Raw genomic sequence first — 13,085 nt, 5'->3', positions numbered from 1 at the left:
AGGGTCCCTACATTACCCGGTGCCTTCTGTTTACTCCCTATGTATTTAAAAAAGGACTTCTTGTTATCTTTGATCCTGGTCGCTAGTCCTAGTTCCATCTCCACCTTAGCCTTCCTAACAGCCCCCCTACAGTCTTGAGCAATGGAGGTATAATCCTCTTTAGTGATAGCCCCTACCTTTCACCAGATGTATGCCTCCTTTTTAGCTTTCAGACGTTCCTGAATGCCTTTGGCAAGCCATGGGGGCTTGTGAACTGGATCAGTTCACAAACTGATCCAGTTTGTCTATAAGGTGAACCTCTGCTTCACCTACTACATGCAGTCTACACAAGATGCTTACTGCGCAGTAGCCTAGTAACACTGCACAGTAGCGTGCTGGTCAAAAACTCTGCTGATATGCTACTGTGCAGTGTTATTAGGCTCCTGCACAGTAAGTGTCACAATAAAACCATGTGCCAGCACTACTGCGCAGTAACTGTAGTTAATGAATATTTAGTTAGTACTTCATTAAGCAAGTCTTAAACTAAATGCACAGTAACTACTGCACATTAATGAATGTATAGACATGCCCACAGTAGTTTAACTGAAACTAGCAGAATTACATCTTAAAATGTAGTTAGCTTCATTAGTGTATATAGAAGTTGATTGGCAGACAAGATTTTTTGGGTAAATGTGATATCTTTTATTAGACCAACTAAATAGTTGAAAAAAATTGTTCTTTGCAAGCTTTCAAGCACAAACACCCTTCTCCAGGCATAGAGAGAGTCTCCTTATGCAAAAGAAAACTGCGTATAGTACCAAATACTCTCCTCGCTTTTTACAGTAGTTGAATTCATTTCACTTCATCTTTAAAAAAAAATCACTCATGGCTGAGGAAACATGAAAAAATGTTCCTTCAAAAGTTAGTCTGACAGAAAAATATGCAATTGAAAATGGCTGTTTATATTGTGAATGCACATGAAAAATTAAATGTGGGTATGTGCCCTTTTTAACAACTTCTATAGATTTTAGCCATGTTGGTCTAAGGGCTTAGGCAGACAAGGTTCTTTGGGTAAATGTGATATTTTTTATTAGACCAATTAAATAATTGGAAAAATTGTTCTTTGAAAGCTTTCAGGCACAAACACCCTTCTTCAGGCTGTAGAAAGATGCTTATACCCCAGCCAAATTATGTGGCACTGTACATGCTTACACATGCAGTTTGGATAGAAATGTTTGTTCAGTGTGTAATTACGCAGGCAAATTTAAGAAAGTTGAATAAAATTTCTGTTTTAATGAGGAGGAACACATAGCATAAGATTCAAGAGAATGTTAATGGGATTAGACAGGGCTCCTTTTGGAGCCATACAGCTATCTGCAAGCAAACTCCCAAGTAACCCTGCCTAATGCCATGCAGTATGGAAAGGATGCAACAAGACAGGTGGCATAAACCTGATTCATTTAATTCTCAGAATAGTTCACTCAAGGAAGCATATCTCTGCAGGGACTCTTGTTTACTGTGCAAGTTGTACAGTTACCGGAGTATTATCTCTTCAGCGTGCACAAAATGTTCTAGTGCTGTGTAGGACACAGTGTTCTTTTGCTACCTCATAAATTATTTCACATGATAGAATTTTTGTTTTCTTTTGAAAGTAAAACAGGCAACCTCTTTGCGCACTGAAGTGTTGCCTTGGGACACCTGACTAAGAAACTTGGACTATTGAACACTCTGTGTGTTCTCCAAACACAATCCAGTCTACATGTGGACTGAGGCAGACATTCTGTGGGTAAAGTCTGTATGTGCTTTTATTATTAAAAATTGTATGGAAATGTGGATGCACAAAGCAGCAGAGGCCATGAACAGACTCTCCCTGAGCTATCTGTGGCAACTGCTGCTTTTCACCAGCTTCCAGCTGACAACCTGACCCCTTCCCAAGCAGCGGAGAGGACAGGCTGTCAAGTAATGGGCTCCCCTAATGACTGGGATGGCCCATTTACGTTCCAGGTTCTGGGCTATTTTTCTACCAGTAAGAGTTTCAGAGACATTCTTAGTGGCAAAAATGAATGCCTGTCTGCAGCCAGAGCTAAGGTTTCACAAGCATCCTTAACTTTGTTATATTATTGGAGGTGTTCAGGGATAGGTTAGGCAAGCATTGGTCAGGGATGATCAAGGAACAGCTATGCCTGTGCTCTACTGTGAGTATTCCCCATGCTTCTGGGCTTTGCTGGTTACCATGTGAAGCTGGGAATCAGTTTTTTTCCCTTCCTGGTGCTGCAGATGTTGGGGGAAGAGGGAGCAGGGGGCGGGCATTGCATGGAAGTATTGAATGTTGGCTACAGCCAAGGCTGGGGATTTGACTGGGGTATGCCAGTGTTCCTCCTGAGACTTAAACTCAGAGGTTCCTGATTAAAGGGTCTTTGCCCCACCACTCAAGGTCAAACTGATCACCATATTTGAGTTCAGGAAGGAATTTTAGTCCATGGTCAGATTCATACAGACTGTTGGGGGTTTGCATTCCTTGGCATTAGAGAGCATGCCCCTATTCCTTGGATCTTTCTAATGTATTTTAACAACCCTTGCAGCAGCAGGACATTGCTCACTGTTGTACCCCTGCCTTGCCTGTGGCAGGTAACATGTTATGCCTTGTGACTGTGTTAGGGCTGACCATGTAGTTTTAGAAATAGGTTAGACAATGGATTTCTATAGGTTGGTTTGGGTAAGGATGATCCTGCCTCTAGAAGGAGGTTAGACTAGATGACCTCTGAAGGTCTGTTCCAGCCCTACTTTTCTATAATTCTATAATCTCTAATTCAACAACATATATTAAATTCAACAATTCAATAAGTTATATTCAAACTTCAGAGTGTTATACTGTATAATGTACTCTTAAAAATATAGATAGATAGATATATTTTAGGCTGGGGGACTCTGTCTTCTACCACTCTGCTTCCCAAACAGTAGGAGGAGGTTAGGAAGTTAGACGTTTTAGCATGTTTCTCAGCACCCATACAGGCCAAAGCAAACTCTTCAGCCACAAATGAGTTTACAATCCCCAGTGAAACTAAAAATCTTGCAAAGACTAGTCATGTGTTCAGGATGCTCCATCAAGCCTCCAATAACCTACCTAAAGCTCATGGAGTTTAAGGAGTGACCCTAGATGAACTTTGTAACTGTAACTGGAGGCTGTTCATTCTCACACAATTTAAAAGAGCCACAGGAGCACAAAGAAGAGGACAAAAACAACCTCCCAATGCTTCTCCTCTTTCCAGCTTCCCACCCTCCCTGCACACCATAGAACTACATTATGTACAGCCAGCGCTCTACTCTGAGAGAGTAGGAGGAACAGTCAGAATTGTGGATTGAGCAGAAAAGGGGATTAGGGAAAGTGACCTGGGAATGTTTCTTCCTCCTCTTCTTCCTCCTCAGGGAAATCCTGAGGTCTTCAAGAAAAAAAAATCTTCTTTGGTAGCTGTTTTTGTTTTTTCTCTTATTGAAAGGGCTCCCTACAAAAATATTACCCTTTGAGATCTATTTGTTGCAAAAGGGGATAGAGATATTCTTTTTATTTTTTTCTTTAAGCAGTTACATTAGCATTGTTCCAAAATTATTTTAAGTCATTATTCAGAAACCTTAGTCATACCACACGTGCCCATTTTGTACATGCATGTTTGGAGACATTCTTTTTTTTAATGAATATTAGGACTTGGCCCAAATCAGACTTACAATCAAAACTAAGATGTACCCACATTTTAAAAAACAGCTGTTATCACACCTAATATTTCATAAGGGGGTCTGTAACAGGATGCTATGGACTCCCTGTTGCTATGGAGAAGGAGCTGGGAGTGGGGAAGAGCTCAGGTGGACTAAGCTGCTCTCTAAAGAATGGCAGAAGAATAGGTTGCCTGGATATCCTATGCTGGAGAGGTGCTTCTTTCTGAGGTAGTAGCACTGCAGTAGTCCAGTAGCGCAGAGAAGGGTGAAGACAGCAGTCTGCCTACTGCAATGCTAACTGCACACAGTAGTCCTGGGAAGCAGGCAGTTAGCTCCTACTACCTGCAGCTGGGAGTGGCTCTGAAGGCAAGCTAGTTACCCTAAAGAAAGTCACCAATGGTGGCTGGGAGATCACAAGATCTGGAGAGGTAGGACTGAGACCCTATATAAGCCCAGGGCTGAGCCCAGGAGGCAGTTTGTCTCTGCAGGCTGCCAGGGAAGAAGCCTGTGATGACCATGGCTGAGAGACTGCCTGAGAAACGCTAGCTGTTCTAATGCCAAGGAAGGGAATTGATGCTACACCAAAGTCAAGAGGCCACCAGAGACCCCACCACAAGTGAAGTATTAATAAGGAACTGTGACTTGCCTGAGCAGAACTTTCTTATGCAACCAGAGTGCTTAATTTTGATATAGCCAGAGGGCTGGACTTTTTTGTTATGATTTGCACCAATGGACCATCTTGGGACTGATTAGGGAAGGGGGAGGTCCAAATAGTTCCCAGAGGCACAACCAAGCTTCAGCCTGCCAAGGATGGGGCCCGAATGACAGTATACCCTGAGAGGGGGACAGCCAGGGCCAGGCTCCCCGCATGAGAAGCAGGGGAAAAGATGAAGATTAGATCATAGGCCCAGTGCTGGAGTGAGGCAGAGCCAAAGTCAGGATCCCATGGCCAAGAAGAGTAAAAACCAGGGCCAGAGGCCTGTAGCCTGATAATGGCAGAGGCCCAGGCCAAGGGCCCATAGCCCTGGGAAGGGCAGAGACTGAGCAGAAGCTTATATCCCTCACAGGGCAGAGGAAGAAAGTGGGGTTGAAGGCCCACTGAACTGTTCAGTTGTTGACTCCTGTAAGGCATGAGTGTGACTAAAGGAGAGGTCGGAGGCCACAGATAGGCAATAGGACCAGACATGAACAGAAACATTGTGTGGATGAGTAGACCAGACCCTGGGACAAGGGAAGCTTCTCAACTCCTTTTTCTCTTAAGGTATCATCAAAGGCATGGCAGGTGAGTAAAAAGGGAGAGACCCAAGACCCAGAGGCAGAGACTGGAAGGAAATCAAGGGAAGATCCTGCCATCTGTGGCCTTCAGTCCTACTACAGGGTCTGTATGGTCTATTTTATCAGAACAGGATCATAGGAAAGTAGAGCTGGAAGGGACCTCACAAGGTTAGTCCTAGAATCACCTATTAGTCACCTAGAATCATAGGAATAGCCATGGATCAGATAACACTGCAGAATCCTTTTTTCCTGGCCATGAAGTATTACATCGTGATTAGATAGCATGTAACCAGGTTTGATGAAATACGTACAAAATCTACTTGGGTGTGTTTATTTTGTATGTAATTGAAACGTTTTCTGTTTCTATTATCAGCATGTGTTGAGACTGAGGATTTGGATTCTAGACTAGTTGCATTGTTACTGCTTTTAACTGAACTGAAGCGTAACCTTTTAACAAACCTTAAAAGACTCACTTCAATAACAGGGAGTTTAAGGTATATTCCATTAGTACGAGGGGAGACAGGGAGTGGGGAGGGGAATGCGAAGTCCTAATTAACACCCACAATTAACTCATGTTCATTGGAACTTGTACATCAAGAGAGCAGGCTCAGGTTGCATATATATCAGTAAAGCATCAGATATCTTTCTGTGAATTTCTATAGCATGAACAATTCTAGAATAGCGATAGGGTGCTATCTTAAAATTGCTATTCTTGAATGTAGAATGATTACATTATAAAGTCTAATCTAGGATAGATTTTAATGCAGGTTTGCTTAAGGTAAATCACAGAGATACAAATCAAGGATTATACTTGTCCAAATCCTCTAGACTGCAACAATTACTCAACCATAACTAATGTAGCTTAATGTTTGCATAATTATGCTCTGATTGCAAGATGATTCAAAATTGTTGACGCAAATATAGCCTTCTGGCATTTTGTATTATATTTACTATATAATATAATAATAATATAAGAGTGAAAATAAATAAAAGCAAATCACATATAGTGCTCTTGATTAGCAATCTCTGGAAAGAATAACATACACTACAGATTTATGTCTAAAAAGTGAATAGTTATAACACTGGAGATAGAATTTAATGTCTATTGCAATTCATTCATAAAATGGAAACCAGATAAAATAAATCCAGATTTATATTTAGTAGTGATGTTTAATGAATTATGAAAGAAACAGATAAAATATATATTCCTAAAAATATATATTCCTAAATATGGAAGCTAAATTTGAAATATGGGTTTTGAATCAAGAGATTTAATTTTCATAATTTATTATGTAAATCATGTCTTAGTAGCAAAGAAAGATACAAGATTCCACTATTTTTCAGTAATAAAAGTGATATTTTTCAATGTAAACTTAAGCACGGCCCAGATCCTGCAGATACCTAAGCTCTTACTTGCTTTTATGTACCTGAGTAAGCTCTTGAATTTTAGTGGGTCTCTTCATTTTTGTTAACGGAAAAGGTTTCACAAGATTGGGACCTAAAATATTTGTCAGACACCAGGCCATGGGGAGTCCATAGTAATTGTTAAAGCATGACTGACAGCCAGGACTCTGAGCCACAACTGAGTCTGAAGAACAAAACAAGGTCAGTTATCACTGACCTACACTGGAGCCAGGGAGCTGAGAATAGTATGAGACAAAAAGCAAGCTGAAGATGATGTCTGAGCAATCAGAAGCTGGAGGCAAAACTGAGGCTTAGCATGGTCACCCAAGGTCTGAAGCAGGCACCTGTCAGTAGTCAGCTTTACCCATTCATACCTGACTCTCAGGAAGAGGCATACATAGCCACACATTCAACACTTTCCCAATGACATTCTTAGTACTAAGGAAATACAGTCTGAACAGAAGTACTGTAAGGTGAATACATAATTGGTTGGCTCATCCTGCTCAATGAGGAGTCATCAACAACTTGATTTCTAACTGGGGGTAGATAATGAGTGTGGTTCCCCAAGGGTCTGTCCTGGATCCAATACACTTCAATATCTTCATTAATGATTTGAAGAATGAGACTGAGTGCACATTTAGCAGATAACACCTAGCTGGGTGGAGCTGTAGATAATGTAGAGGATAGGACGAACATTCAGAATGACCCCAATAAACTGGCAAAATGGTCCAAAGTTAATCAAATGAAATTCAGTAAGGATAAGTGCAAAGTCCTGTATTTAGGACAGAACCATCAAATGCCCAGATACAAACAGGAAAACAAATGGCTAGGTGGCAGTACCGGAGAAAAGGACCTGGGGGTTATAGTGTGAGCTGCGTCTGAATCAACACAGTGCTCCTATTGAGAAAAAAAAAGCCAATAGCATATGGTAATTCTTCCATTCTATTCAGCACTATTCTCTTTGGCCACTGAGGACGGGACAAGAAGTAACAGTCTTCAATGGCAGGAAGAGAAATTTAGACTGGGCATTAGGAAGAACTTTTTAATTGTAAGAATGGTTAAGCACTGAAATGGATTACTTAGAGAGATTACGGTGTTTCCTTCTTTGGAAGGTTTTAAGAACTGGCTAAACAAACACGTGTCTGCAATGGTTTAGACCAGTGTTTCTCAACCCAGAGGTTGCAACCCAAAAGTGGGTTGCAAGAATATTTCAAAGGGTTGTGAGCTGCGGCAGGGCAGAGGGGTGGTGGGAAAGTGCCTGCCCCTTCCAGCAGGGAAAGGGGGCAGGGGACAGCTGCGTGGCCAAGCTGGCAGAACAAGGGCCAGTGCCCATGCTGACTGGGGCAGGGCAGCTAGGAGACACTACTCAGGGGTGGGAGGCCATGACCTGGCTGCCTGGCATGGTGTAGAAGCCCCAGCCCAGGGCAACAGGGATGCCACAGGCCCCTCCTCCTCCTCCCTCCAGCCCATGCTGGGGCTGGACTCACTCTGCTGCCTCCCATGAGCCAGAGTCACTGCTGCCACCACACTCTGGCCCAAGTGGGATGGGGGCAACTCAGGGCTCCTCTGGCAGGGCTGTGGGGGGGAGACTAGGGGTCAGGCCAGGGGGATACGGACTGGGACAGGTCATGGATCTCTGCAAATGGTAAGAAAAACGTTGAGAACCACTGGTTTAGATGATTTCCTGAGATCATTTCCAGCCGTACTTCTCTATGAAACTATGATACCTGGACAGAGTTTCCTGCAGGACATAATCCAGCTCAGTTGCATCATATTCGTAATATGGTGATGCAGATACATTAGTTCGCTGGCACGTACTACATTAACTTCCAGGGTCAAATCACTGGAATAACTTTCTTTCTGTTCTACAAAAATACCAGAGTGACTATAACCTTGAAAGCCTAGTCCAACTGAAATCAATGGGAGTTTTAACATGGTCTCCAAAATAAACCATTCCAGACACGTGTTTGTTTTGCCCTGCCACCAGGGCAGTGGGGAAAGCAGCCATAGCAGGTAAAGGACAGAGGAAGGAGAGAGGAGAGGACCTGCCTCTTAGCACAGAGGGGAAGGAGAGATTCTTTTCTGCTTTGGAGACTTGTAAAGTCCCCAGAGGCTGCAGCAGAATGGTGCAGTCTGAAAGGGAGGTGCAGCTGACCACTGTACCCCCTATGGATCTGCCCCTGTGTATGTACATATTATCTCACATGCACACTGAAAGTTAATAAGTGGGAATTTTCTTAATATTAAGGCAAGCAGGATTTGGCTTTCAAGATTATTGAAATAAGATGTTGTTCTTTTTTAATACCAGAAATAGGAACTAAGGAACAGGTATGATGCATTGGTGTCTTTAATGTTTATATATGCAGACATTGTCAGATCAGTGAAGAATTTAATAAGATAAACAGGCTTGTGGAACTTGATAATTTAAAGATATAATGGAGCCTTTCAATTCTTGCTTGCTAGCCTAGATCCAGCCAAAGGCAGAAGCAAAGGAGAGAGAGTCATATGCCTGGTTATAATGAGCTTGTGTCATTAATCTGTTGAAATAGGCCCAAATAAAAGATGTGCCAGATAAAGCTGAAAGGGAGGTGCAGCTGTGCCACTGTACCCCCTGTGGATCTGCCCCTGTGTATGTATTTTAAGATAAAGCTAAATTTCACAAGTATGGAGTCTCACCACAGAGAAAGTCCCCTCCAGTAAAGGGTGAGGGACATTAGTGAGGAAATGTCCCAATTGCATTGCGCATTTGTTTTGTAGATCCTTAAAGGATGTTTTTTCCTCTCAATCAGATGCTTTCCTAAAGACTATTCACTTTAAATTAATAAGGATGATTAGGCTGAAATGTGACATGATCTGTCTTGCAGCAGGTTTTCAAAGGCACGCAGATCCTGTAGCAAGAAGGCATTTTCCACATGCTGCTCACCGGATGGACTATATGGATTTTGAGGATGATAGCCGTGGATGGCGTTTTGACATGGACATGGTGATAATCTACATTTATTCTGTCAACTGGGTAATAGGATTCATTATTTTCTGTTTTCTATGCTACTTTTTCTTTCCTTTTTAGGACACAGTAATCACAGTTTGGTAAACTTGAGCAATCATACAAACCAAGATAATGTGAATAGAAATACCTTAAAATAAGAATGCATATTTTCTTTATATGGAGTTTTAAATCATTCAGAATTGTATTAGGCCATATCAAGTACTATATGGGTCTAATGATTTAATTACTTGATGCATCTGCTATTAGCAACAATAATCTGAGCTGTGTTTAAAGCATAAGCCACATTGCAGTCATTGTCATTGATTTTACCAGAGCCGGAATTGCAGCCATTACACACAAACTTACTCCTATGTCGAAACGTAAATAGCATTTTGTTTTTGGATTCATATCTGGCTCCATGTTGACATACTGTGCAACAGTAGTGTAAGTAAGAGCGGTAGGACTGGAACACTAGCTGGAGGCACCAAATTGCAGGAGGGGACCCAAAAATAGCAGCCACTGTGCTGCTGGCCCCATCACCGCTAGAAGTCCAGCTGCAGCTCTGCCCAGTGCACCACCACCAAGGGCACAGACCTACGCTGTTATGCTTCTGTTGTGCCACATTACAGAAGTCACCACACCTTCTGCTGCCTCATTTTCCTCAGATAATGCTATTTGTGAAGTACTGTAGTCATTGTTTTAGAGATCTGTTTAGAAGTATTATGAGAGAGGCAAGGATTTTTGAGAGTGATATATTTTATTGGACCAACTACAAAGCTGAGAGAGATCTTAAAAATAGCTTCTGGCCAAAAGGTACCAAAAATATTATACTACTGTTGCAGTAGGCATTGCCTAGGTACACACCATAACTCCTTAAACGAGAGCAACAGAATGCTGGAAAACTAAACATTGATAAACCTACTTCTACCAGCATTCTGGGAATATGTACCTGTCTAGGGATTGGATACAGCCCTTTCTCAGCCATACCTCACTGCCTGATGTGCTATGCCTATTGCTTCTGGAATAAAAGGAAACTGCTTACTGACCTGAAAAATCACCTTTTCAAAAAAAATGGCAGTTGGAAAGGACTTTTTCATAACACTAAAATGTGTACCCACAAGGGACCCAAAGCAGCCATTCATCCAGACAGTTATATATAGATCCAGGAGTCCATATAGGAGAAGGAGGCAAATAGAACATAGGCCGGGCACAGGCCAGGGAACATGATCTCTTAGGGTATTGAAGCAAATATCTTTCTCCAATGCAAGTTCAATCTGTAGATGGCTTCAGGGAATTATTAACATGTACAAATTATTGTAACAGTCTGAAAATCAGCCCACACATTGGGCCACCAAACCCCAATGGCATATCTCAGAATAACAGAATACATGTGAGAGGATCCAGAATAACTTTATGGTCGGTATATATGCGGATTGATCTCTCTGTATTAAAAACATTCATGTCTGAGGGGGGGATCCTGTGTCCACGTCATACTAAGTACACCACAAAATATTTCTAAAGTAGGTGAAATGGAAGAACAATACCTGTGAACCTCCACGGTAGGGAGTTCAATACTGTAGCAGAATGCAAGTACTGAAAAATAGTACATGGTGGTTAAAAGTCTTATTCTTGAGAAAAATAACAGGCAGATGTTTAATTTCTTAAGGGGTGGATTGTATAAGGTGCTTCATGTTGTGGCCCTGATCCAGGAAAGCACATAAGAATGTGAGTAGTCCCAATGACTTCAGTTCTTGGAGGGCATACTTGTGAGGCAAACTCGGGAGCTGTTGGTTATTCAGCAGGCAGCGGTCTTTCAGTTGACTTAACACAAATTAATAGTGTGGACAAGTACAAGTAGCCATGTTGCTGGAGGTGCTGTCTTTCAGCTGAGACTGAATTGAATGATATCACTGGAATGTAAAAGCATTTCCATAGATCCTTTTCTGGATTGGGGCCTGGTTGATCAGCACCTGATCTGAGCCTTAGACTTCCATCTCATCTGAAAGATGGCACATCCTAGCATTTAATTTTCTTCACAGGCTTCATAAAATAACTTCTTGAGCATTAGTTCTTAACTCTTTCAGAATATCCCTGCAGAAGTAAAAATTAACCTTCCTGTCAGCTGCTACAGTTAGGACTGTAATAGATGCAGTCGTCATTTTTATTACATAGATGCAATATTGCTCTAAAAGGTAGATAGGTATAGTAAAAGGAATTCACTATAGCAGTAGTTGTGCACATGAAAGAAATACTATATATTTGAAGTGTATCTAGTTCTGTCTGCCTGTAATAGAGTGGCTCGTACCATAGGCAGATGAGCTTTAAATGTAAAATTTTCCTTCTTGCTCTGAGGTTTTTGTAAAGCTCCTGACAATTTCTCCTATAATATTGATTTAAACCATCCTTTTAAAGCTAGATTTTTTATTGCCATAGGTTCATTTGTACATTACCTGTGACTTACCTGTGTAAGTCTGTATGCACAAGAAAAATCTCAGCAAGTTTAAAACATTTTTTTTCTCAACTAATGTTTTTAAGTTTACTGATCAACTGTCCCTGCTTCAGCTAAGACTGTGGAAAGAACCTTTTCAAACAAAATAATATATTGAGCCTAAAAATTAAGAAGAAAAGGTGTACCACAAAATAATTACTTAGCCAGTTAAACTGAGAAAGTGTTAGTATGAACTCCAAACAACAACAAAAATTGCATTCAGGTTCTTCCATTCTATTCAGTCATTTAACCAGGATGCTGCTGAGATAACTATAAGTGAATATTTCAAAATATATTCATGCATCAGAAATCTAATCCAACCAGACACAACTACACAAGTGTAATCTTGAGTTCAAGATTTCTAGTAGCATTTTATCATGTATTTATTCTGAAAAAGGTACAGGGAGAGAAAATGTCTATGTAATATTCACCTCTTTTGTATAATTAGAACAAAAGATGGTAATTGGGATGGATACACTTTTGTCTAAATTTACTAAGAATTAATATTATTTGAGGTAAAATTAACTTTGTAATCTAAACACTTATGATACACATGTGCATCTATTTTTGTTACTTTGGTTAATGTTGTTAATTACAAAGCATAATGAGTTAATAAAATATTAAGGGGATGAACTTAATGCTTCAGATTTCCATAAATCTGTTTAGAAGATTTTAGAAATTCTGAATGGGAAAACAATATACAAGGGGTTATGAAAATAATTAATTTCTCTTTCCATCCAAGTAAATTCTTCAGGAAAGTGTAGCTGAAATGTTTTGGACTTTAATGTGTTTCCACTGAACACGGTCTTAGAAATTCTGATTAGATCATGATCAGGATATGAGGACCTTCATTGGTAAGCATTCTTATTCAGCAGTTGGTCCTGCTCTGGAATATTTTCTTATCCATGAAGATATTAAGATGTTTGCAGTAAAATCTGGGCAGTTGTTTGCTGTGTTTTGCAGGCATTTCAATAGGTTTTTTGTTTAGTGAAATTAAATTGTAATAGTTTTGCAACCAAATTCCTGTTTGCTAATGTTTTCTTGTGTCTGCTCTTTTGGGAAGTTGAGGTTAATTGCAGTGATTGTCTCTTCAGGCTAGCAGTCTTTGGTTTGTTGTTATCCTTTGAATGGTACATAAGTAATCAAGATGTGTTTTAATCCACAGGAGTGCGCCAACTTCATATTCTGGATCTGAATATGTTCTTTGAGTGAGTGATATTAATGCTTGTGTTATCTTCTAGG

General features: G+C 40.7%; 1 protein-coding gene across 2 annotated transcripts in view; it reads left to right on the top strand.

The window, feature by feature from the left end:
• Window positions 1–12,860, top strand: part of RNF180 (ring finger protein 180) — a 160,096-nt gene extending 147,236 nt beyond the window's left edge. Inside the window, exon 7 of one of the 2 annotated variants that reach the window (XM_019517803.1) lies at window positions 9,237–12,860. In XM_019517803.1, the coding sequence (XP_019373348.1) occupies window positions 9,237–9,436 (200 nt within the window). In that variant the 3' untranslated portion in view covers window positions 9,437–12,860. Of the gene's footprint in view, window positions 1–9,233 lie in introns of both variants that reach the window. The other variant, XM_019517802.1, reaches the window with a different exon arrangement.
• Window positions 12,861–13,085: the final 225 nt, after the last annotated feature.

Source organism: Gavialis gangeticus, unplaced genomic scaffold (genome assembly GCF_001723915.1).
Source record: "Gavialis gangeticus isolate Ggan-Ray unplaced genomic scaffold, GavGan_comp1, whole genome shotgun sequence".
In the NCBI taxonomy this organism is placed as follows: domain Eukaryota; kingdom Metazoa; phylum Chordata; order Crocodylia; family Gavialidae; genus Gavialis; species Gavialis gangeticus.
This window is presented reverse-complemented; position numbering and strand designations above follow the sequence as displayed.